This window comes from Pristis pectinata, chromosome 26, assembly GCF_009764475.1.
Source record: "Pristis pectinata isolate sPriPec2 chromosome 26, sPriPec2.1.pri, whole genome shotgun sequence".
Taxonomy (NCBI): domain Eukaryota; kingdom Metazoa; phylum Chordata; class Chondrichthyes; order Rhinopristiformes; family Pristidae; genus Pristis; species Pristis pectinata.
In genome coordinates, this window is record NC_067430.1 from 14221133 (window position 1) to 14247932 (window position 26800).

The 26800-nt window shown below is 36.5% G+C and overlaps 1 protein-coding gene across 4 annotated transcripts in view; it reads right to left on the reverse strand.

The window, feature by feature from the left end:
- spen (spen family transcriptional repressor) overlaps positions 1 to 26800 on the reverse strand; it is an 84674-nt gene that overhangs the window by 55994 nt on the left and 1880 nt on the right. For all 4 annotated transcript variants that reach the window (XM_052039117.1, XM_052039118.1, XM_052039116.1 and 1 more), the window contains exons 2-3: positions 16311 to 16631; positions 13578 to 14048 (exon numbers count right to left, since the gene is read on the reverse strand). In XM_052039117.1, coding sequence (XP_051895077.1) covers positions 13578 to 14048; positions 16311 to 16631 — 792 coding nt within the window. The remainder of the gene's footprint in view (positions 1 to 13577; positions 14049 to 16310; positions 16632 to 26800) is intronic.

The window sequence follows — 26800 nt, forward strand, 5'->3', positions numbered from 1 at the left end:
GGCAGGTACAATAACAACATTTAAAAGACACTTGGACATGTACACAGATAGGAAAGGTTTAGACGGATATGGACCAGACGCGGGCAAATGGGACCAGCTTAGATGGGCATCTTAGTCGCCACAGATGCATTGGCCTGCAGGGCCTGTTCCCATGCTGTATTGCTCTATGATTCTAAAATGCATTATTAGTTGTTAAGGTTTTAATTCTGCTAACAAAAGCACTAAATACCTATTACAATTTTACTTCCTGATACCAAATCTGTACATAGTTTTTTTTTCATCCTCATACTAGTTTGTTTTATAAATGCAAGCTTCATTCCTTGTTCAAAGATACTGAAGGAGTACTGCATTTGGTTCAAATGCCTTCTGACAGATGAGATATTAAACTGAGGCCCCACCTACCTGTTGAGGTAGGTGCAACAATTCAAAATAAAGAATTCTTTAGGTGTTCTCCCCAATATATCCTTCAATCAACACCACCAAAACAAGTAAACTTGTCTTCTGTTATTGGTGTTGGGGGTTCCTGTTGTGTCCAAACTGGCTGCCATATGAGCCTAAAAGAATAAGATAGGGACAGCCAAACTTTAGAATGAAATTTTTAGGAAATCTGTTTCACATGGCAATATAAGAACAGGAGTATGCAATTAAGTACCAAAGCCTGTTCTATCATTCAATGAGATATGGCAGACCTGTGATTTAATTCCATTCACCCTGCTCATTCTCATCTACATGAAACTTAAGATCCCCAGCCTTGCACTTGCCTTTCTCTGCCTCTTATCATTTTACAATGATTTCCTTGTTAACACTACATTAAATAAGCTAAATTCCCAATGTAAAAATGTAGCTAACAGAGACACATTTTACTAGGCAGTTTCTCACAGGAATACTAACAATGGAAAGACCACAGTAAATAAAACACAATTTATATTTAAACAGCATTTACAATTGTTTTACGATTCAGATTCTGGAGAATAACAACCAGGCGTATGTTGCCTTTGCTATGAAACCATTTTCCATTACTTAGTGCGAGATTAAGAATGCAAATTATAAAACCAATTTACAAGTCCAGTCACCTAACAAATACATATACACAAGGTAAAGTCTTGCCGAACCATCTTGGTCTTCCAACCTTTCCTAAAGTCAAAATATGCTTTCCCTACTAGCTACAAAGAAACCTGTCCTGTGACTTTACTGCCTAGTAAATTCAGGCATTTCTGAGCATTAGATGTTGGTCCAATTTGTGTGCATCTGCTATACGAAGTGACATTGCAACTTTCATGCATATTTCAAAAAAAAGAGATAAATTCAGACTTTAACTACTGCTTGATTTCTAACAACTGCCAAAGTAAAAACAACTGGTAGAATCACTTTTGCAAACATTTGGTCCATATACAGATGGATAACAGTTGAAAAAAGTCACCATAATAAAACTAAACACAATAATTTATTGCTTTAATAACAGCAGTGCTCCTTCAGTCATTATATTATAAAGTAAACCTAAGAAAGTAGATTCAAATTGAGTAAACACTGAAGCTATTTCCTGCTGAAGGCAAATTCTTAGAATCTATATCCAGGGATAAAAATCAGTGAGTGTTTAGGAATGCAAAAGTTCATCAAGGTCAGGCAGAGTGGATTTGTAAAAGTCATGTTACTTTTAATAAAAAATCATTTTTGAAGAAGTTCTTAGCTAGGTAAATAGAAGGTGGTACACAATAAACTCATGGATTTTTAGCAGGCATCTGATAAGATTTCTTACAAGGGATCCATTACGAAAACTCTGGTGAATGGTATAAAAAAGCAATTCACCAAGAACTTCCATGGACAGAGAGCAAAAGGTTTTTGGACATTAGAAGTATCACTTAGAATTGTAAATGGCTTGAAACACAATGCCAAAAGTTGCAACTGACACACAACAACTGTAGTTTAGGGAGACAAATAAATTAATGAAAGAGAAGTGACAAATACAAATTAATGTGAAGTAACATATTTTGGGCAAGAACTAGTAATGGAAATGCACACTCACAGCAGAAATTGAATGAATTTCCAAGTTCAAATACTCATTCCATGGTAAGTAGATAAAGCCAAATAATTGGCCAATATTCTTTTAAAAATGTAGACAGATAACATGAGTTTCACATTAATGATAAATTTGGAAAAAGGCAATGAATAGGTCACAGTTAAAAATCACTGACTCTTTAGGCAACCCATTACAGGAGATACCAAAGCCACTGAGATGAAAGAAAATTACTGCAATGTTGTAGATCTGAAATAAAACAGAAAATGCTGGAAGTACAGTGCATTAACTCTGTTTCCCTTTTCATAAATGCTGCCTGAACTGCTAAGTATTTCTGCCATTTTCTGTTGATATTGAAGCCATTGAAAATATATAGTATATATTCAACAATAATGTGAAGTTATGGAAAATAACAGTTATGAGTAGAGGAAATTCAAAATACTGGAACAACTTCCATTGGAACAAAGAATACAATAGTAATTTAATAGAGGAATTTTGATATATTATTTTTGCAGGATGGGAAGTCACTGACAAAAGATCATCAATGTTAGTAACACTGATTTGTTTCCAATTCTAATGAGTGGTTTATAATATTCATTTGATAGAGAAATTACAATAATATGGCACAGTTCCTTGAATAGCAAGAACATACAGATAAATGTAATAAACATTTGAAGCTACTTTAATTCAAGATGTGATCTTATGGAGGTACTATAATGGTTAATTTGAACAGAGAGACCCAACAAATTTAATTTTAAATCTTTATGTAACAGATGCAAGTAATTTCTGTTATCCATCTCTCCATAAACTCTTTTAATTCAACAGAAGAACAGCTGGGAATCTTTCATTACCTGCTATTCACCACAGACATCACTCAACAATGACTCAGAATGTAACCAAAAGGCAAAAATTTCAGAATATACATACAACAAAAACAGCAAAAATAAATCAATAAGGCAAATATTGGCATTTGAAGTATGGTTAGTAAGTTTGCAGTTGGCATCAAAATCTGTGAAATGCACTTTTTATGTACTTGCCATACAATTGCAATGATCATTGGTCTAAAACAGTGCCCTAGGTGTTGGCAGGACAAACACAGTATACACACAATAGAGAGACCAATACTGAAATTGATTAAAAGGGAGTCTTTAGTTATGATGTCATAAAGAGTGTGAGTAACTTTAAATGGCCTTTCCTTCCTGTCAATTTCCCATGATTTTGCATTTTAGTAACCTTTCAGTGTCACAGATTAGTAATTGTACTGTTGTCTATTTCTGCTCCTCCCATGCACCCAACTCTCAACACCACCAATTTCAGATTCAATCAGGGATTGTTCTTTTAAATGTCGTCAGCCCCAATTTTTACTTCTTTTCTCAGGTCCAAGCAATTTCCAGTTTTGGAATTTAAAGCATATATCACACAAAAAGTTTGCTTGTTACATCTCCATTTCTATTTAAAGTCTGGCAGTTATCCAAGTAAGCAACTTTTAATTGGTATCTGTTTGTAGCTTAACTACAATACCTAGAGCATTTCTCTCTTATATTGAGTGTTATTTTGACCCAACAAACCATAAGTAATGAGTTATAGTGTCACGTCTTAATATTGCAATAAATAATGTAATCTGAGCACATTTTAATCATAATGCCAAGCTATAACAATAACAAACTATCTCACAGTACAAAATTAACAAAGTTTTTCCCTCATTTTACATATGGATGAGAATATTTGATGAACAATAAGAAAGTTAGTAAGCAGGCTACATCAATTAAACATGCTTAAGATTTCTAAAATGGTTTTCATATTTGCCTATGTATAATTCATTTTAAATAAACTCAAATGTTTTGATGTTAAACCCATGATACTGTTAATTCATATAAAATAGGCCTTTACCAATAGAATTCTATTTTTACCACTATGCCACAAAACAAAGGCTCTAGAATCAACCAATATCCCAGCAGTATTGAAGGCTTAGACACTAATCTAGACATAGCTCTTAACTGGACAAATTGTTCCAGTACAGCCACATCACAGACCTGACAATACAGAAAATTTCGCAGGTAATGGGAAAGAGGGTTGCCCCGACCTCAAAAGACACGACAAACACAATTTGAATAGCCACAGCATTCTACTCTCAATCAAACAGGTGGAAAATGTCTTTGATGATGGTTAGTTACCAATAACCAGCTTGCTCACGTTCAGTTTGAATTCCACCAGGACCAACTGGGTCCAAATTTCATTATAGTATTGGGCCAAATATGCACAAGAGGTGAATTCCAGAGACAAGGTAATAATGACTGCCCTTGATGCCAAAGCAATTTTTGACCAAATGTGACATTGAGATGCCATAGTAAAATAAAGACTATGAGAACCAGGGAGGAAAGTCACCACTAGCTGAAGTCGATATTAATGTACATAGCTAATATTTAAGTCAAACCTAAGGAAGCTAGTCTTGTTTAATAGTTGTATGATCTCAGTGCCAGGACATCATTTCAGAGCAATTTCCTCAGGCCCAACCATCTTTAACAGCTTCATCAATGACCTTTTCTCCACCATGAGGTTAGAAATGAAAATGTTTTCATTCAATATTCACAGCTACTGAAGCACCCTGTCTGCATACAAGCAGTCCTGGACATCATTCAGGCAAAAACTGATATGGCAAGTCACCAGGTACATCAGGCAATGACCATCACCAAAGGCAAAAGTGGGTCTAAAAACTAACCAGGATATTTACTTAATCTCCTGCTGTCAATATCCTTGGGGTTTGGAGGGAGGGAAAGCACCAGTGAAGCTGAACTGGATAAAACACTCGTATACAATGGCTACAAGAGCAGATTAGCAGGGCATCCCCTATAACGAGCAACTCATCTTCTGCCTTCAAAATGCCTTAACCATTATCTAAAAGGTACATCTAGAATGGAATACTCTCCGTATGTCAGGATGCATGCAACTCTGACAACACTCAAAAAACTTGATACAACCCAAGTCAATAGGAATGCCTTCATGAAAATGAATTATAAAAATTGATTTTCTATACTTGTTGAACTTCCCTCAACTTGTTCTAACAATTCTGAATTAACTCCTTTCCAGGTATAACCACACACTGCTTGGTTTCTAATACTTCAACAAAATGAGCCATTCTTTAGATACTTTTAACAACAAACAACAGACTATTTATATTATCATGAAGAGCATCACAGCCGTCCAAATGTCTGCACCATTATTTGCATACACTTGCCACAGAGGCAATGGGAAATTAATATATTATGACACCAAAAACCAGCTAATTAAACTAAAAATCAAACGTGTTCTTCTAGTTTTGGATAGCTTATTGATGCATCATATTAACTAACTAGGAGTGGAGGAGCCAGAGAATGCATTGTTCTGAACTAATTTTTAAGAATATGCATTTTACTGAACCAAAACCAGTAAACCATTCCAATTCCTATATATTTTAACTGTTCACACATTAAAAGTGGAGATCAAATCCATGTCATTAAAGAGCTCAAATCTATTTACTACTTATTGCTGTACTGGATATCAGATTTACAAAACATTTCCATTCAATCTGCAAATGAGACCCTGAGCTTCCAGCTGCCTGCCACATTAATTACCTAAACCAGTTTGACCTCTCTGTCTTTAGCCCCTTACATTGTTTTAGCAAAGCTCAAGGAATAACCCCTCATCTTCTGACAGGAACATTAAAGCATTCTGGACTAAACAATGTCTTCAGCGATTTCATATAGCCCACAATTCCAGCCTTTACAGCTTCACAATCCTAGCACTTAATTGCTTTTTCACCCTTCTCTTTACTGCTGGTAATTTCACATATATAATCATCATCTCCAATTTATACATCCTGTTACATTCTGCTATTCATTACACTGGTACCTCAGTTAGACCTCAGATTGCATTCCTGGGAACAAGAATGCTAATGGAATCAGCAATATAAAAGGTGTCATTACAGCCTTATATAGAGAGAGATGCAATACGTCCTGCTATACAGGAAACCTGGCATGAACTCCTGCCCTTCTTGTTGCTAGGCACTGCTGTGCTGGAGTCCTCACACAAAATAAGTCACATCACTGATTTATGTGGAGGCTGCCTGTGACGGCTGGTGTTGGGCAGACCAGGGTGAGTAATGTGGTCACTCAGTGCTGAGACGTGGGGCTTAGAGTTGCACTCTGGCTGGCACCTACAACCATTGCTTAGTAATTGGCAGCACCTGCTCCGTGTGCTGGCTCTCTCATCACATTCTAACCTGATGGAAACTGCTGCATCTCCTTGCTGGGCTAGGGAGATCTGTGCAGGAAAACAAAAGGAGAAGGCAGCTTCCATTACATGCTACAGGTGGCAATGAAGGAAACCATATGATCTGCGTAGTCTGTGAACACATGGAGAAAGTGCTGCCAGTCCCCAGCAATGGCCTGTATTCATTGTGCCAGTCAAGGTGCAGCCCTGAACCTAACATCTTCGTACTTGGCAGCTGCACCATTCATCAAGCCCACCCAAAATCAGACTTCACTGGCAGTCTCTCCGCAATGAGGATTTCGTTGCTGGATATGTACCTAGGGAGGGCAGGAGATTCACACCAGATTCCCAGTATAGCAAAGTGCAATCTGAGCAAATGCAATTTTTCTTTAAAAAAAGGTACCTGTGAGTGTTCACACTGGAGGACCAAGACCACCACAATGAATTAATACTTTAAAAGCTCTCAGTGGAGTACTAATGTAATGCCTTTATTACTCACTTTCACTTGGTTTCATCACCCTTTCAATCATTTAATCACTCTGCCTCCACCCTATCACAGATATTCCCTTATGTTCTTCCTTCTGCACCCAAAATTTTTGCAACTTAAAATACTTTTTACCATTAATTTTTCCTAGCTTTAGTGACAGGCTATTGACCTAATACACTAACTGTGTTTCTCTCTCCATGGTTGCTGCCTAACCTACTGAACATTTTCTGTTCTATTTTTGTACTGGTGAACATCCATGATTTATTTAACTGGCACCACAACTGCTCCTAGATTAGTTAATTTGAAAACAGAAACCGTATTCCCATTACATCTATATAAGCAATGGTGGAAAGAAAATAAAGCATACAACCAAATTCCCTGGAAATTCTTCAGTCTGGGTGTCATAGAGTCATATGGCCTATCAAGTCAAGAGGTTGATAGGAATGTGGGGTGAATAAAATGGGATTAGTGTAAATGGGTACTTGATGGTAGTCCACGCCTACCATCAAGTACCCATTTACACTAATCCCATTTTATTCACCCCCCATTCCTATCAACCTCCCCGATTGTACCATTCACCTACATGCTGGGGCAATTTACAGTAGCCAATTAACCCAAGAACCTGCATGCCTTTTGGGATATCGAGGAAATCGGAACACCCACAAGAAATCCACGTGGTCACCGGGAGAAAGTGAAAACTCCACACAGACAGCGGCAGAGGTCAGAATTAAAGCTGGGTCAATGGAACTATGAAACAGTAGCTCTACTAGCTTTACCACCGTGCTGTTTTGCAAGCACCTTCACAACTTGCCAAAATCCAACTGAAATAACTTCCAAACAACAAATTCTCCTTCACCTTAATGCTTGAAAATAAACTCCACATACTGACAATACTGATTCAACTTGAAGATGCACAAGCATTAGAAGTGGGTTTGCTTCTAGATATTAATATGGTACCCAAAAAAATTGAGACTACTATTCATCCAGGTTCATATAAACTACCCAAAGGAAAGGTTGGGAAAAAATGGAATTCCTATTGTGTTTTGCCTTTTGAAATTGAAAACAGTGGATGTTCCAAAAAGACCAACAGTATTCCACAGTTTAAGGATACACAGCATAGCTCAGGAACTTGGCTCCATTTATTTAAAGGGGAACTTTGAAGGGAGACAAGACCTCGTTGCTGTATTTTATGACACAAAAACCTTCTCTTTGGACAATTTTTTTGTAACCCAATAAAAAGCCACTCTAGATCATGCCAGTTTTTTTTTTAGTTTCATTAATCAATTAAATGTTGAGAGCTATTAGCAAAGGAAAGGGGAATAACTTGATATGAATATAAGGGGAGGAGATGTGCTTGAAAGCTATTGCAAATTATTTTGTCACCATAGCAAAAGTATGGTGTCAGATTTTTATGCAATACACGATTAATGTGGTGTTACAACCTCACATTTTCAAGTTTTATTTAAATTAACGAAGTTACCATTTAATTAATTCAGTAGCCACACGATGGCCTGGTGGTCATCATTTGGGTTAATCTATTCAATTCGACCAGGGTAGTGGATCTCAAGATTTTCTCCGCAGCTTAATACATAACTTAAACACATCCCAAAGGGAAGGTAGGAAAATTGATGGAAGGTTATTTCTAGTCTATTCACTCAACTTTTCTCAGCTGATTATACAATAGCAGAAACATCTTGTGAGCAAGCCATTCCCTAATACCTAACAAAGGCACATGTCATTAAATGAACAGGAACAGCATCTTTCTTGGCAAGAATACAAGCTAATGTCAAGCAACTTAAAGAATTTTGTCCCTCTTAATATTATCAGAGATGTTTACATTGACTCTGCAACTTTACAAATAAATGACTGAACTGTACATTTCTGGTAAGAAATTCCTCAGTTAAACCCACAACTCATACACCTTTAAGAACTTTCTTAAAGTTCAGCTTTGCAGATGCTTTTTGTCAGCACCAGCGTCTCCTCAAGGTTATAAATGGGGTTGTTAACCATTTCTGTTCCCACAGATGCTGCCTGACCTACTAAGTATTCCTGGTAATGTGTTCCAGGATCTGCAGCATTTTGCTATTTGACTAATAACTCTTCCTTTGGCTCAGCATTCATAAATGCCATTAGACTTTTCTCTCCATTAGGCATTATTTAAATACATACCTTAAATTAAGTTTTAACAAACTCTGACAGAAGATTATTATTTTTTAATCTAGTGTCATTTAAATTTGCAAAAATCATTTATTTAAATAACTCTTTACTCTGCAAAGCCAAAATCAAAATACTCCCAATTATGTGCAATGTCATAGCATTTTGGTGTGCCTGTACTCCTTATTTGGTTAATCTGATAGGCTATTTTAAAATTACAAGTAAAAAGAACACTGTGTGGCTTTAGTCACTGTAAACATAAATTAATTATGCTGAAGATTCAATGGTATTTTTTCTGCTGTGAATCTCCTGCTTTGCATTTTGAGGATTAGCCAGGGTAAGAGCAATTAGCTGCACCATTTCCATTGCTCATCTACACATGAATCAAGAGCAATAAGGTACACAGGGCTATCCCTAAATGGAATACATCCAGAGTACTTATTAATAAATTCACACATTGTTTATTTAACAATAAAAATGTTGAGCCACAAATTTAACCAATATCATAAACAATTTAACAGTGTTATGTTTCACCGGCAATAGGTATTGGCTCTGATATTGTTATTTCATTATTCCAAATTCCAATCCTTAGTTTATAAAGGATTTGTTGGAGATTATCAGTGCAAAAGTTCAGTAACTGAGACAATCTAACAACCTAAAACAACATCATTTATGCAAGACTAGCATTTCCACAGTTGGGGTGGCTGGGAGGGGTGGTAGCAGGGCTTTAAGTTGATGGGGTGGTGGTTGATGTTAAAGATTTTGAATCCTGAACCTCCGGTGAACTTGTTTAGGAAAGGAGTTGATTAAACAGTTACCCAATAAATGTGACACAGCACAACCAAATATAACCCTAGGACTGGTGGCAGCTGTCAATGTCCTTTCCAATAAAATCCATATGCTATGCATCACAACTTATTCTCAGAGCTCTGATTATCTGTTAGAAACATGCGAATGTGTGACACACAATAAAGGAACATGATTTAGTTTCATATTTAAAAAGAGTCAGGGCCATTAACTTTCATCTATCTTGTATCTATGTAAAGGAACAACAGACTGATTTCAACACCACCACAAAATTCCCATTCATTCAGATCAAAGTGCATTTGCATACAACACATCAATGTACTTACTGACCTACATAAAGCATCAAAACACATATTCAATATATTATCATAAGGGTGTATTTCCTAAAAGCACTTGAAAAGCAGTGATAGATAAAGATAGGTCTGAAACACCAGTTTTTCATAAAACATATGGTCTACCTCACAACCAAAGGCTACTGGGACATTTACTCAGAAGGAATCCATTTGCCCAGGTTAACGTATTTTACCCATAGTTGCTGTCCTTTCCTACATTTAAATGGGTGCACACTTATGAAGATGCTATATCCCACAAATATTCCATGCATACAAAAAGAAATTCAGGAAGTAATAGATGCTGCACAATTTAATATTTATAAAAATCCATTAGAAAAGAAAGTGTCAGAGGATTGCAGACAGATAATGCTCTGCTATACTCAAATGGGAAAACTGAATCAGAAACTCAAAAGTAGTGAGCTTAATGAAGATAATGACTTAGATTTTGTGGTTATTATGGCATCGCAACTACCAGTATACATTTTAACAATTCTTTACAACCAACAGGAACTTTAAAATTTTCACACATGTACAATTTAATGTAAAAATCCCAAACTTGCTGCCAGTAATCCAGTGCTTTCATATTTGCAGTTTTTAGCCTGCTCCAGCACAAAGAAGAACAATTGCTTGAAATGATATAAATTTAGGCTTTTTGCAAACTAGCCTCACTACAACATTTCATACTCAGTCACATGAGATCATAGTGAATTATGATTAAACAATAATTACAGCAAACATGTGCATTGTAATTTCCTTATATGATAACCATCTCAAAATATATGGGATTTTAAAATGTTTCTGAAGTTTGTGGTATTTCAACTTTAATTTTATTGAATGTGACAATCTTTTGTTTAGCACTTCACTAAAATTAACTAAAAGTTACTTCCTGGTATTCTGACTCCAATTTTCTTTAATGAGATTGGCTGTTAAGTCAGCCCAATGATATCAAAGCTGCTGGACACAGGGAATTTACCTGGAACTTTTATTTGACAGCAGCAGGTATTAGAAAAGGAGGAGTTCTCACCATAGAAGTCAGTAGGTATTTTTTGAGGCACTTTATTCTCATTGGTGGGAACCACCATCAATTCTTTGCTGACCTTAAGTTCTGGGTCAATGGAAATCTTACTCAATGATGTGGCAAAAAAAAATCTAAAGAACAATTTAGCACCAATTTCAAAAGGATAGGTCACGCTTGACTATTCTTGGTAGAAGTAATAGACAACAGATAGAGGTCCTAAAGTAGGTGTAATATATTTAGTAAAATATTCTAAAAGTCTGAAGCATATTAAATAATAACTAAGGTAACACACCTGGGGTTAAGGGCCAAGGAGAAGAATTCATAGTAAACTGGCAATAAAACAAAACTTATGAGTTAAAATTTTTTTATTCAGATTAGTGGGAAGTGGAAAAATGGTGTGCCACAGCAATTGGCATTGGAGTCACCACTGTTAACCACTTCCATAGACAATTTAGACTTGGAAATCAGAAATACTCTAATAATTGCAATACATATCAATGCTGTTTGCTACAAAGTAAACTTGTAGAACTGAAGTGTAAATGGCAAATAAGATTTGTGCAATATGGCATGAGGAATATGAAGGCTGCATACTTCTTGCAATCAAGCCACTGCAAGAAACAGAAATTAAAAAGTACCACAGTTATATTAAACTTGCGTAGAACCTTGGATAGGTCTCATATGAAGTACTGCGCACAGTTCTGAATTATCAAAGGCACTGCAGAAGTGCAACAAAAATTTACATAGATAATACTGAACAAGGTGGAACTCTTTTCTGTAAAGACATTTCAGAAGTCTTGAAAAATATGAAGGATTTAATAGAGCAGATGTAAACTATATATCTCTGCTTGAGAGATATCTAAAATTAAGAAACATAACTAAACAGCTAGTAATAAATCCATGGAGTAATAAAAGTGAATAGAAGGGAAGCTATACAGCCAAGGATGAGAGAGAAATGAAGGATATGCTGAAAAGGCTAGGCAAAGTAGGACAGTGGTTGGCTTATGTATAACACACAAATCAGCACTGACCATTTTGAAAAATATTTACAAACACATTGGAAAAATTACACTGAGGTGCAACTTGTTCTACTAATCTTGATTCCCCATTACTCAACTGTCACTGCACCCAACCCATAGTTTTAACTTATTCCTTTAGAAACATTGGAATTGTGATCTAATAACTATGTAAATTGAACTATGCAGTACCAAAAATGCAAATTACAAACCTTTAATGTGTTTATGGTATGAGAGGGAACTTTCTAAATGGGCTTGTTACCTAACAGTTCCTCTATGGCAATGCTTCAAGCCGAGAGAGCCCATGCACCACACCATTTTGCCATTTCAGGCAGCAGAATGCAGCAAGTAAAACAATATTAAAAATAATTTAAACAATAATCTAGTTAAAATGAAAAGTAGAAAATGTAAACCTTTCACTATGGTACACATAGGATCTGATGCATCCATGATGTCATATAGTTATCAGGGATTAAGCACAATGCTTCAAGCTTCTTCCAAATGTTACATACACAATGTCATAAAACATAACAAAAGTACAGAACTGATTATAATGCAATAATATATCTGAAGTTATAATTTCTCACTGAAATTTTTATTAAAAAATGACATAACATCTTGATTTTTCTGCTCTCAGTAGTTCTCATAAAACAGGTGATTGTAAAATTTGCGAATCACCAATTTGTGCTATGTATGCAGCAATGACCAAGTAGAGGAAAAATAGACTTCATTGCTTTTGTACATGTATAAGAATTTAATATTGCTATCCTGCCACTAATTTTATATTCAGATAAAGTCTGAAAGAAAAAGGCTTCTGATATTTATAAACATAGGATGTGCAACAGCAGAAATTAGTACACTGAAAAACTGAAATGCATATTTTTCTAATTAGAAAGCATCTGAATAAACTAACCAGATACAACTATCTTGATGCAACGATCAACCCACACAGAATGTCACTGTGGCGAGAATCCACATTCAAATATGTAAGCACTGTTACCAAACTGTCACATGGGGTAAAAGATCATACTCAAACTTATAGAATTATCTTATCTCAAATTGCTACTGCCATCAGCATCATCAATTTGACCACGTGTTCTACACAAAATGATACTTCTAGGTTTAACCTTTTGTAAAGGTAACTATGCTCCTTAATGGAAATAGCACATAAATTATACATCCTTACCACTGCACATTCATGAAATCCTAGTAACAACAGCAAGTTACTTTTGTATCACAGTGGCACAGCATATGCTTTGTCAAAGGTGGGTTTGTGCTAAAAATACATTCCTTTCTTTTAAATAACTCTTTGAGAACTCTCCATAAAAAAAACATGTGGTACTATAAGTAAAATTAACTAGCTGAGTTTTTAAAATATTGAATAACCAACTTGTACACTTGACCTTTTCTGATGACTAGTAAAAACGACCAAATGATCCCCTTTATTCTGACGTCAAATGGGATACGTTGATGGAAACTTTGTGGTATGCTCCTCTCCACCTACCTGTCACTGCTGGTACTACTGCTGCTGCTGACTGAATCACTGCTTGATGACCTACTCCGGGACCCACTGCCACTGGGAGATCGTCGTGACCGTCCTTGGCTAGGTCGTTGTGGGGACTGGTTTCCTGACCGTGAGGAATGTGGGGATCGACTTCTGCTGTGCTGATAATTCTTTTCTTGCCGTCTCCCTCTTACTTCCCGAGTAATATCTTCCCTGTAGAGATCTCGGTGTACTACACTTGAAATTGCAAACTGTTCCCTCCCTCTTTGTTCATAACGTGGATCATGAGCTTCAAATCGAGTAGGACTTCGACTTCTTGACCCATAATAAACTCCATGTTGTATAGTTCGATCCCGAGGATCTCTATAGTAATCCTGTTCATAATGTCTGGGACGATCAAACCCTGCTGTTGTACGATCGTGGTGTCCATAGGCACTATGATCATAAGTACGCTCCCTGTTATCAGAAGCCCTGTTTTGTTTGGAAAAGGGGATGGGAAGAGGAAGGAAAAAAATGACAATCAGTCAAGCATTACCCACATAGCAGGAAGATCCCCTAATTGCCCCCTCTAAACACTGGCAAAATAAGCATTTGACTTTTAAATAGCGAATATATGGAAACAATAAAGAAATTGGCAAAAGCATTTTGTTCAGTCGCTATTATTAAGAAACTGAATGCTTTCTTTCAATGCTTATCCTTCATAGTAAACTATCATTTCCTAATACAGTTGATATTATACTAATTATTAAGCTTATATTTCTTAATTCTCATGTATTAAAGTTAGGAAAAGATTAATGCAGAACCTGATTTACCAAAGTCTAATTAATTTGCTGCATAATTTACCTCAGTAGAAATAATACTCAGAAATGTAGTTATTTTAACTTCTGGTATTTCCATAATTCTACTCATAATCTTCATAGTTATTTTATATTCAGATCATATTTAATCACTTCCCATTCTAAATTTCTTCCATGCAAGATATTATAACAGTATTACTTTTCCATTGACATTCTACAGATTCAGAAAACAGAAAACATTGAGTAGCAAAGCCACTAAGCTATGCATAGAGTCAAGTTGTCTTAATCAGCGAGGTATAGAACTGAGCTTACAATGTACTGTGGAATCATTTTACACTGACCTTTCAGCAATGAAAAGAAGCAAGCTGATTCCAAATTACTGCCATCAGCTGACACACAAAAAAAAATACAAATTCCTAATCCATGAAAGACAAAGACAGGCAAAGAAGCTAACAGAGGTGCAAGACAGTGAGATTCTATTGGCTAAGTGCTGATTGAATTTTTAGCAGTGCTAATGACTACTGGAGTTAGTGGAAAGAAAGGGTTGACTGGGTTAGGAGAGGGGCTAAGATACGCATGGCAGGGCATACCAACCTTTTTAGACTGCAGTAAACACGACCTAAATCCCAATTAAATCTAGGGAGAGAAAAGTGTACAAACATTCCCAATTTGGTCCCCTCTTAAAGGGGTAATCCAACTTCGGATAGTGCTAGTGCCGCATTGATTTGGGGATTGTATCAAGAAAACTGAACGCCCAAGAAAGATAAACTTCCATTGCCAGTGTTACGTACATTCGCCTCAAACAGATAGCTCCCAAAGTTTAATAGTAACTCCCAAACCCCAAGACCTTTCTGAGATGCGGAGTGCGTTCAGATGGATGTATGACGGTAAATAGATGTATCCCAATTCCAGTCGACATTAAGCAACTATACCCGTTACTCCCAGAGCACAGTGCTTTCTTCTGGTAGTAGGTATATAATATCCATTTTCTAGCAGTCAGTTGCCATGTCTTAAAATATTTTCACATTTGATCTGAAAGTTAAAATGTAATGTATCCACTAACAGATTTCCCTTGTTTGATAGTCCACTGGTACAATAAGTAGAATCAAGAAGAGTATGAAACACAAACCAGGTAATCCAAACTGCCATACAACTACTTTAAGATGAATATAATCCCACGTTGAAGAGATAATGCCCTCCATTCCATTATGCAGGAAAATGAAATTCCAAAATGTTTGAAAGCTTCTACAACTTAATCGTTGGACCAGAAATATCCATAAGATCCAATTGGGGTGAATCAAAATAAACAGTACAGATATGTAGACCCTTGTATATGTTACGTTCTCAATTCTTCAGTTTTCCTTCAAATGAATTCATGTTGAAAATCATTAGCTGTAATATCCTTCAAGGAAAGTAGTAGATCAGAGTACTATATCTTCATTGAAATAATTTCATATCCAAAGAACGTGCATCAATACCTTACACTTAAGCCAAAGCCAATATGATACTGCAGAAAGTCTTCAATGCACTTCAATATCGCTTCAAACAGTAGGTCTAGTAATTCCATAGTATTCCTCAGGTTGGTTGTACAAGGATGCAATATCATAGCCACTCAATCGAAGGGATACATCCAGAGGGAACGGCTTGCAATCCATGGAGAAAAGGGAAGCTTATTACGAGGGTTAACTCCATAGTAACTGATAAAAACCTTCCATCAAACTAACCAAACTTATCCCAGGAGTAGTCATCCAGCCAGCTGCAGAATAGATCCACTGCGAAGAGGCCAGAGCTGCTACTGGTTTCAATTCTCTTCCATATCCAACAACGACACGAATGTATAGATTTCCTCATTAAATCCATCTGGGGAACCTAAACATGAGTTGCTGCTTCTCACACTATTTATCAAAACCCTGCCTAGAGAAACCTTGGAACTTACCCATCAAGTCTCCGTTCATAACGTCCTTCTCGTCCATGTAGTGATGGTGGTGGTCCATATGTTGGCCCCCCACCACCTCCCCTGAACCCTGAAACCTCTCTAGTACGAGTTCCTATAGGAACGGTATCATCTAATCCCCGAGCAGCACTTGGAATAGTGCCAGGCTCATTGTAATCCGTTCGAAGATCTCGGTCTCCCATTTTGTTGACAGAATTGTGTGCTTTCTGTGCACTTTTGATGTCCACAAAATCCACAAAGGCTGCCACTCCTCCTTCTGAGCCCCTTTTGGGAAGAATTTTGACACTTTCCACACGGCCATATCTGAAAGAAAGAGAGAAAAAAATAAATATGCAAAATACAAACTAGCCAGGACATGTTACAATCAACATTTTACATAATATTGCAATATTCAAACAGTAATATTTTCAACTTTTGCTTTTAGTAACCAGAAAGAAATTTAAATTCAACACTAGTGGCACAGTAGTACAGCAATTAGTGCTGCCACCTTACAGCTCCAGAGACCCGTTAATTGATCCTGTCTTTGGGTGTTGTTTGTATGGAGTTTGCATATGGCCCCTCACTGTCATTCCCCCCACCCCCTGCTCCCCCACCCACCCCAGCCTGAGCCCCCAGAAGTTCTCAGTTTCCTCCCGCAAGTTAAAGATGTGATGGTTGGCAGGTTAGTTGGCTATTCAGGAGAATCAGAGAAGGGAGCTGATGGGGATGCCAAAGGAAAAAATGGGATTAATGCAGGGCTTGATGGCTGGCGTGGATGCAGTATGACTCTACAACTAACTTCATTTTCATGTTTTTTTTATATAAACTATACTGTTCAGCTGCCATCAACGCTCTCTTTCAGAAAATATAGCCAACATCATGAAGAAAGTATATGTGGTATGACAGGACTAGGAGTGGAGGTCTGGGGAAGAAATGGTTCTAAGTTACTCTTAATTTCCATTCTTGCATATATTCTCTATCTGATCACCAGGTTCCTGACTGTGATACTGATGAATAGGTAATATTGTTAATTTGAGGACATGCATATTTTCCAATTAAAACCATTATAAGATCCTAATTTACACTGTGTAAAGTAAACCTTGCAAGTTAAATTAACTGTTTGGATTCTTTTATACCTGATGCAGAAATTTGAACACAGCACACTAACAGCGGTCAGGTATCATTTCCAACATTCACTGATGCGCATCACTGAATTCACTGGTAGATTTGCATTCTTTCCCTGTTCCTTTTCCCACTTTCAGAATCTGAGTCCCCAGTTCCTCCAACCCCTTATTGGTCTTACTCCATCAGTAATCTTATAGTCCCAAATAATTTTCATATTTCCATTCCTCAGTGAATTATCCATTAATGCTTTAGGATATGCATTCAACATCATGGTCATTAACTGCACTAATTAAATTCCAAAGGGAATAATGGATCTTGCTATACTCTTTATTTAACCTAAATGGAGAAACATCAATGTGCTTGAATCTGCTGAGAAACATATATTCAAGTATTCCAACAATGTCATTCGCAAAATAAGGTTTTCAATTTCCAGGTTAAAATTATACCATACCAAAAACAAAAATATTCATTAACGTCAAGTCAACTAAAATGCAACATACAATGCTCAACTGCTAATGCATTCTTGCAACAAATTAAGTTGTGTTCTGACATATCAATGGAATAAACATGAATACTACGAAGGAAAAGCAGAGTTCACGGCTTTCATTCCACTCATCCAATCCCCATTTTTTTCTTATTTAAATGTTAGCTTCCTTATGTTCTATAGTATATTGTTGATACTTAGCTTGTACCTTAGGAAATGGATTATGGTCAAAATTTTACTTTGTTAAAAAATTATGCAAAAATGAAGGTAACAATTTTGTTATCAATGAATGTGCTAACAGTAAAAACAAAAAGTAATAAAACAGAATATACAACCTACTTTTTTAAAGCATAAGTGTAAAAGCTAATTTCCATCAGTTCTCTAATTATCTCTCCCCTACAACATCCCAATCTTGGCCTTGAATTCGTGTTTTGTAGGAAAGCATCTGAAGGATTATGGGGAGTGTGGGGAAGTGGACTACTCTTGCTCAGAGCCAGTACTGACATGAGGGGCCAAATGACCTCCTCCTGTCCTGAAACAAGTCTGCTATAAACACTTTGTCAGTTATTCTTTGATTGCACTCTGGTGCTTCATCAAAATAGTCATTTTTCTTGCTTATGAAAGGTAATACAGTTGAGCTTAGTCTCATTTTCAATAGTCGTACAAGCTAAAAATATGGTTCTCTTACAGCCTGGTGGTATAAAATTGCTAGATGTGCTACAGATTGTGGGATAACTACACAGTTTATTTTGGGATCCCTTTACTGACTCCCTTGGCAACTCCAAATCACTAAACTAAAAGCAGTTGCATGCATTTCCAGGAGGTGTCATTATACAGTGATCAGAGAAAAAAAATTTTGCTCTTCAAACCCAGGTGACAAGTTCATCGTGGCACCCCCAAATGCTTTTCACCTACCCTGGTCAAGACCTGCAATACTCAGTAAACAAAAAGATACCGGCAGTCCAGTGGGGCGAGGTTAATACTGTGGATAAACGTAGGAGCTGTGTTTTATATTAGTGATAATTTTGTATTTTTATTGAATTATTTTGTTTCACTAAATTTTATACTATTACAAGACATAATTATGGAATATTTTAAGCTATGTTGCATGGTTACAACTCGTGACTGTCCTGCCAAATAAGGATAACGTGGAAAATTCACAAATTTTAATTAATCTGATCAATGTTTTTCCATCAGTAATTACGAAAACCGCAGGCAGTAAAATGCCATCTTTTCACAAACATTTCGGTGACTGCTGCTATCAGACTTTTTTTTTCATTTTAACCCACATTCAAATACGTGCCGTTTACAGGCTTGTGTGTACTTTGAGAAACCAAGGCCGTTTAAACAAACAACTGGACTTTGAGCAAATCCCGAGAGCAGCTATTTATGTGCTTTCCCTCAGTGACGAGCTAAACTGGCCGCATGACACACCTTGTGGCTGCTTTCCAAGCTCTCCCGATTGCTGCAATCTCGCAGCCGACCAGCGGTGCAATGCTGTAAAATGGCGGGACGTATCACAGGCATCAAAACGGACACATATAATGGCGGGAGACGAAGGGGAAAAAAAGCTCAAAATTGGGTCATTGTAGTAAATCAATAGCGCTAACGAAAAAATGACCGGTTATTTAGATACTGTTAGACGTAATTTTCCCTAAAGCAATCTTTTTCATTTCAAGGACATCATTCTTTGTAGGGTTTTCATTGGGCGCAGTCATCAAATAATCTACCTCTCAGAAATTGGGTGGATCTTGCAAGAATATCACATGATCTGCTTGTATTGCAGTAAGATTTCAATGCGGTACGTTCTAATTTGTATTTGCCTCCTTACGTAAATATAAAAAGAAATGTTTCCCCATTTCTGTAAGTAGAGAGGTGTTTCGATTTACTACTTCAGTAACTTGTACAGAGATCTCCATGAAAGCGATTGTATTTGTTTTTAAATAATTCGTGATGCGATTAGAGTGACGTTTATCAGTGGAATAAATTGCCTTGTTGCTTCTGGGCAAGACTCTTGGGAGAAGTGAATGCCACACCGACATTTTTACACAATGCATGTTATGCGGAGCTAGAAACTGCTCTGCTATTGCAGAAATCCTGCATTTCAGACTGTTCTCGATTTCTACAAACGTTACTTCTAAAACTAAACGCAATAATGAGTCTATTTTTGCAACAGCAACATTTGAAAGGAAACAATGGGATAAAATTATTTTTATCCAATTTTTTTCGAAATGTGATAAAATTATTTTTATGCTAACTCATAGTTAATATAAACTATCCGCACAGCCCATCCGAACTGAATACTCATGTGGCGGGAACATTCAGCAGTAGAGCTAACGTTCCAGATAGAAAATTCTTCGTCAGAACTGGGGAAAAAGAAAACAAGAACGAACTTGTTTTTTTTTCCCAGTTTTGACGAAGGATCTTCAAACCAAAACGTTAACTTGTTTCGCTTTCACAGATTTTGCCAGATCTAAAGAGTGTTTTCAGCATTTTATGATTTTTCTGATTTCTAGCATCTGCAGTTTTGTTTTAAATTTTCACTTCCCTGGAGAAGGAGGATGATATCTAAAGGAAACCCGTAAAAGTCTCTCTATTGGTAGCAACTTGATCCTTTAACATGGACATGGGTGAAGTTATGTGCTATTACTTAGAAAAAAAATGCAGAATCGAAATTTAAGATTGACGAGAAATATCGCCCTGGATTTTGCTGGATTACTCATCATTTAGTTTTTGAGACAGGTCCTCACTATGGAATCCAGTGGACAGCGAGGAATCTGCCGACCTGACGCGGGATCCACAATCCCAAAGATTTCACTAGGGTCAGTAGGATTGCGGGGAAGGAAAATGTCTGTTCATTTATGTTTAATGGTAGTTCATCTAATATCTAACATTTAAATTTAATTCTACTTCATTTTACTCGTTTTGAGTCGTAATACCGAACATTGAGAAACAATTTAAAACTGACGACATTGACAGTCGGCTTTGGCATTATGTGAACGGTACTTGTTCTGATCCATCCATTGACCACTGCTCGGCCTTGGTTCTACCTGATCAAACAAGATCAGCCTCTATTCAAATAAGATAAATTCAGACGAGTGGCGATAGCGAGTAGCAGGGCCGTAGCAGTAACATCAAGGCCATTTCATGGTATTAGACCACTTAACACCCTGCGAAGAAGCACTCCCTAATAGTACTGCTAGTTTAAAAATTGGAGGGTTTACACATAAAAATGGCTCCAGCTACCCTGTCGGTAATGTTCCAGAGTGGTCATAAATATCAAATGTAGCGCTTAATTTCCAAAGCTCCAATGTATCAAAATAAACATCCAGAAATACATTTAGTAGTGGGAAAGATAATGGAACCTCTATTCAAAGATCCAACAGAAAAACATGTAGAAAATATAATAAAGAATAGTCAACACATATCCCAAAAATGAATGGCCAAGCCTGTTTAACTTGAAACAAAATAGAAGATGACAGAAATGTTAATCAGGCCAGGAGGCATCTATGGGGAGAGAAAACAAAGACAACCTTTCAGATCAATGACTCTATATTTCTCCATTGATGCTGCCTCACATGTTGAGTGTTCACAGTGCTTTCTGTTTGAGATTTCCAGCACATGCAATAGATTTGATATACATGGGCTTTTGAAATGTCTTTGATAAGACACGACTAAGGTCAAAGCATGTAGAATCAGACTAACAACAAAACTGAAAGTAAATGTTAAAGGAAGTTAGTCGCGTTCTCAGAACATGGGAACTGGTGTCCCAAAAAAAAACAAATAATCTTGCGCATTCTCTACAATGCTATATCAATTTTCAAAAATATGGCTGAATCACACTTACTGCAATCATCTTGCCATGCAATATAGCTCTAAGCTAAATAGGAGAGACATGCAAAAAGATATCCCAAATTTAATGCCACCATGATGTTGCTTAAAATCTAACATCTCAGTATTGGCAGGCAGACCAGTTTTTTTTATTATTTGTTATCCATAATAACTTAATTCATGTACATTTATTGTCAATTTTTCTCTGACATTACAACAGTGGCAACATTTAGTCACTACAGATGTCATCACTGGCTGTTACACCTCAACATGCAATCTTAACATACACCCTTCCTGCCACTGCTTATTCCAGCCACATGAAAGGAGGATATGAATTGGTCAGATGCAATTTTCCAGTAACGAATCTATGTTGCCTGTCCTTTATTTCAGGCAATGCATCCCATGGATAATAATGGCATTGAAAGAAACAACACAACAATTTGCATTTATTCTGCATCTTTATTATGATAAAAATTACCAACAGTGTTCTAGCAGCAATATCAAGGTCAGGCAACTAGCTACACAAGGAGAAATTTGGAAAAATGACCACAGCTTTGACGAAATGAGATAAGAACACAAGGGCATTGAAAAATAAGACCCCTCAGGTCTACACTACTATTCAATAGGATTGTCGCTGATGTGATCTTGGTCTCAGCTCCACTTTCCTGTCTGGTTTCTTTAACTGCTGATTCCACTAAATTCTAAAATCTCTCTCAATCCTGAATATACAAAGTGATTTGGCCTCCACAGCGTAATCCAAAGATTCACAACCATCTCATTATATTCCACCTACTAGAGGAAATATCCTTTCAAATCATGACAACAGGTTGCATAAATTTAGATTGTATTTCATTAAGTTCAGTAAGATGCAGGGTGACCCAACTGAGTTGTCTAAAAATTATAATTTAAAAGAGCAAATACAGGTAAATCTGAGCTACAGTACCTCTCCAATGTTTTACTTTTGTGCTTTACTGTTTTAAAATCATTCCCAGACAACATAGTATCTATAAGCACCATAAAAACTTGAAGATTAAGACATGTCTAGTCAGCAGAAAACTTATTTGCATCTACTAAAACTGCCCAATACCAAACATCTGGTAGCAATATACCATAGATTTTCCCCAGATTACAGGAAATTCTCTTATTTAATTCATGCCGTGATTAACCATATAGATCCAATGGTCCAAATACATTGCTGTTGTTTAAAAACAACCATCTCTACTCTAACCAGTATGAAACAAGTAAATCCACAATTACAAAGTATTACTATTTTTCTAAATGCACACTATATCCACACTTTGTATGTCTACTTTCAATACTTTAAAAGTGGTTTCACATTTTATTTTACACATAAAATTGTCAGAAATTTAGCAAGCAGAGACAGGGTGCATTTACTCAACAAATCCAACACTGAAGGAACTCAGCGGGTCAAGTAGCAAAATGGACAGTTGTCATTTCAGGTCAAGACCATTCATCTGGACTGAGAGAAGAGAGGAGATAGCCAGTATAAAGAGGTGAGGGACAGGGGTGGGGCAAGAGTGACACTACACTACAAAATTACAACTACATTGTTCAAAATACTATCAAACTAGCACTATTCAAAATTTCAAGAGTGCACATGTTCTATACAGTATTGTTAAATAACTCTGGTCCAGTTACAAACACCAAGTCTGATTTGTCCAGGTAGAATTCTTAGCTACAATTGTTCTTCCCAGCTCAAAACTGATGATTATCTAACGATAATGTAGCTTAATACTATGGAGGAAACAAATTAAAAGCCCAAAATCCTCAATGTTTAAGTGCACAACAAAAATTATAATAAACTGCTTAATGTAGATGATATATTTGTGGTGTTGTATTCAAGTAAACTATTCCCAAATAGAACTTCAAAAAAATGAAGCTACATAAGTTGTAAACAATAGGCGTAGTTTGCAGAGCTTGTTGTTTGCCGAGATCATTAACAGAATGTTATCACGTAAAGAACTTGCAGTCAGATGGTGCTATTCATCCCCTGGATGCCCTAAAGGTACACCGTCAAGGAGGAGGTACAGAAGCCTAAAGACCCACACTCAACAATTCAGAAACAGCTTCTTCCCCTCTACCATCAGATTTTTGAACAGTCCATGACCCATGAACACTACCTTATTTTTTTTTGCACTATTTTTGTAATTTTTTTTTAGTAATTTTATGTCTTTGCACTGTACTGCTGCTGCAAAACAACTAATTCCATGTCTTATATGTCAGTGATAATAAATCTGATTCAGGTCAGGCTTTGACTTATCATAGCATTCACATACTGCTATGGTGTCAGCTCCTTCATTGTGGTGTCGGCCCAAGTTTTTGCCTCAGGTTCCACACTGTGGCTTGAATCCACTGTAGGCTATTCGTACCAAGTCAAAGACGTCAAAGTCAATATTGATATAAATTTTTAACAGGTCATATTTTTAAAGTTATTACTGAGAGTTGTACACAACTAATACACTTGCATTCAGGAGGAAGATAATTTCCCCTTGTATGTGAAACCAAAAGCTCTCACTCAGAAACAGCAGCAGGAGCAGCTGGCACCTTTGTTGAATATTGTGCCAACAAAACTCAACTGGTGGTTTGGAGCCAGCAATTTTGGACGAAAAGTAATGACTCATTATTCACCTTTTAACTGCTAGCCATGCAATGTCAAAGCCAAACTTGTCATTCCACAATCCTGTGCATAATTTACTTCACTGTATCACAAAGAAATGTGCTCATGGATTAGAAATACATATAGGACAGCAGGTGCCAAATTAATTTTAAAGATTGTTTAAAAGTAGTTAATGACTACTGTCATCAATGGAAAATATCCAATTTGAATCTGACTCCAACATCAGTCACAGCGCTATAACATAAATGAAATTAAAAAGAAAATTCTCATTATAATGAAACTTCCACAAATTGTGCACAACTTATTTATTGAATCTCAGAAAGGCTGGCATTTTTTTTGATATACAATAGGTGCAGGCGTCTTGGAGGTGGGAGAGGAGCAGCAACGTCAACTGCATTCCTGACGTAATTTACATTAATCTTCTTCTGAAGTGATCCTGGGAAGAAGCCCTGTCCAACATGGAATGCAAATTTCAGTTTACGCAGGTCAAATTTCACAGATTTCTGGATGAATCTACCTTTTTCCATATCAGTAGGAACAACTTTCCTTAATAACAAGAATAGACAGGAAAACCAAGTTTAAGTTGTTGGCCCTTTCATTTGATCAAAAAGGAAATGATTCAATCGATAGCTGTTTGGCAAAATAATCCTTTATTATTAAAAAATGGACTATAGAGTTTCGCTTATTACAAGGAAGTGTTTTGTTTTAAAATCACGGATGCAAACTAACAAAAATTAAACCTGATCGTGTATTACAACCCATTGGTAACATTTCTCAGACTATTAAATCTCCTGAATCTAAATAATAATGTTCCGATTGGACTGCTACTACAATTAAGTCTCATTTAACTACGTTCATGAAAGTAGGCTTACTTTGGCAAAATAAAGTAGACCACAAGGAGACCACGCCCTCTTCATAGCCCAGACCAACTGTTTATACACAAACAAAAAATGACAACACGGCGTGGACAAGAAAATTTAAACGATTTGAAGCATTAATGCCAAATCTTCCTTTTGCTAGAGAGAGCATCCAGACTATCGTTGCTGACGTCGCCCACCTTGCTAACATTTTTTTTACTATTTCCTAAATATACAAGGGTGCACGACGGAAGAAAAACTCATCGATCAACGCTATTTAATATAGAAAGATTCACTTTGTGCTAATGGTTTCCTAACGATTCTCCACGCTGTTACAATATAGCGCAAGCTGCAAATACCGAACAATAAAAAGAACTAAAGACACCGAATATTAAATATTGTAACACCATGAATTAGCAAGAGCTTTGTTTCACAATCTACAAATTTATTTGTATGTTTCCCCTGAAGTATAACACTGTTCCAGATCGTTTCTATCTGAAGCCTTTTGCACCCTCCCCCTTATGCGTTTCTCGCGTTCTCCGGTGGGGGAGGGGTGGGAACTGGCTTATTTGCATTTCAAACTGTTATACCAGAAATACAGCGCTCTTCTATAATTAAATATAAATATAGACACCAGATTCTGCAAACCGCAACTTATCTCAATTTTTATGACTGTTGTGATAATATATAATACGTATTAAAATGTTTTAATTTTACAGATTTTTTGCTCAGCCAATCTGCTGGGAGAAGGCACCAAAACTGCAAAATGATTTTCTGTCAAACAAATTATTTTAATACCTTGGTAGATTTTTTAAAAAAGGACTATTTTGCAGCACTTCTAGATGTGCTCCCGTTCTTATCCCCGTGAGACAATGTCAAGATTGTAATCGCACACGTTTATATACAAGTACATTGATGTAATGCAAATTATGAAATTGACGTTACAACACGAGTAAAACAATCTATAAAAGCTTGACATAAAGGGGGTCAAAAACGCAGGATAACGAATGCTTGTAAATGGGAAATAAAACACGGAAGTTCATCTTCATTGTGACCATGCGTAGTAATTAAACGCATGATCTATTACTTCATATAAGATTTTCAACAAACTCTAGATGCTGCTGGATCTAAACTAGTAACTAGATCTAACTTAAGACTGGCAACTTAATTTTTTGACGAATTACCAAGCAACTGTAACTAGGCAACTTCACCACTAACCTAAAATATAGAAGCCTCTTACTAAAATCCTTTATCTAAACGTGGAATGCTGCCAAAATATACTGGATCCCCTTGTCACCATTTGTTTTTTTTAACGTACAAAATGACTTTCAAATACTGGTTCCTACTCAATACCTACTCCTGACAAAAAGCGAAAAGTCAGATGTAGAGGTGTTAGAACAATGCATTTTGCATCTTTGTCCAAACCCTTCAGCCTTTTTCATTTTAACAACATAAATCGTCAGTAAATGTAATGATTTTCAATACAGGCACAGCATTTTGAACACGAGATTAAAAACTCTTACAGATCAAGTCAACTATGGTTAGCTTTACTACGATC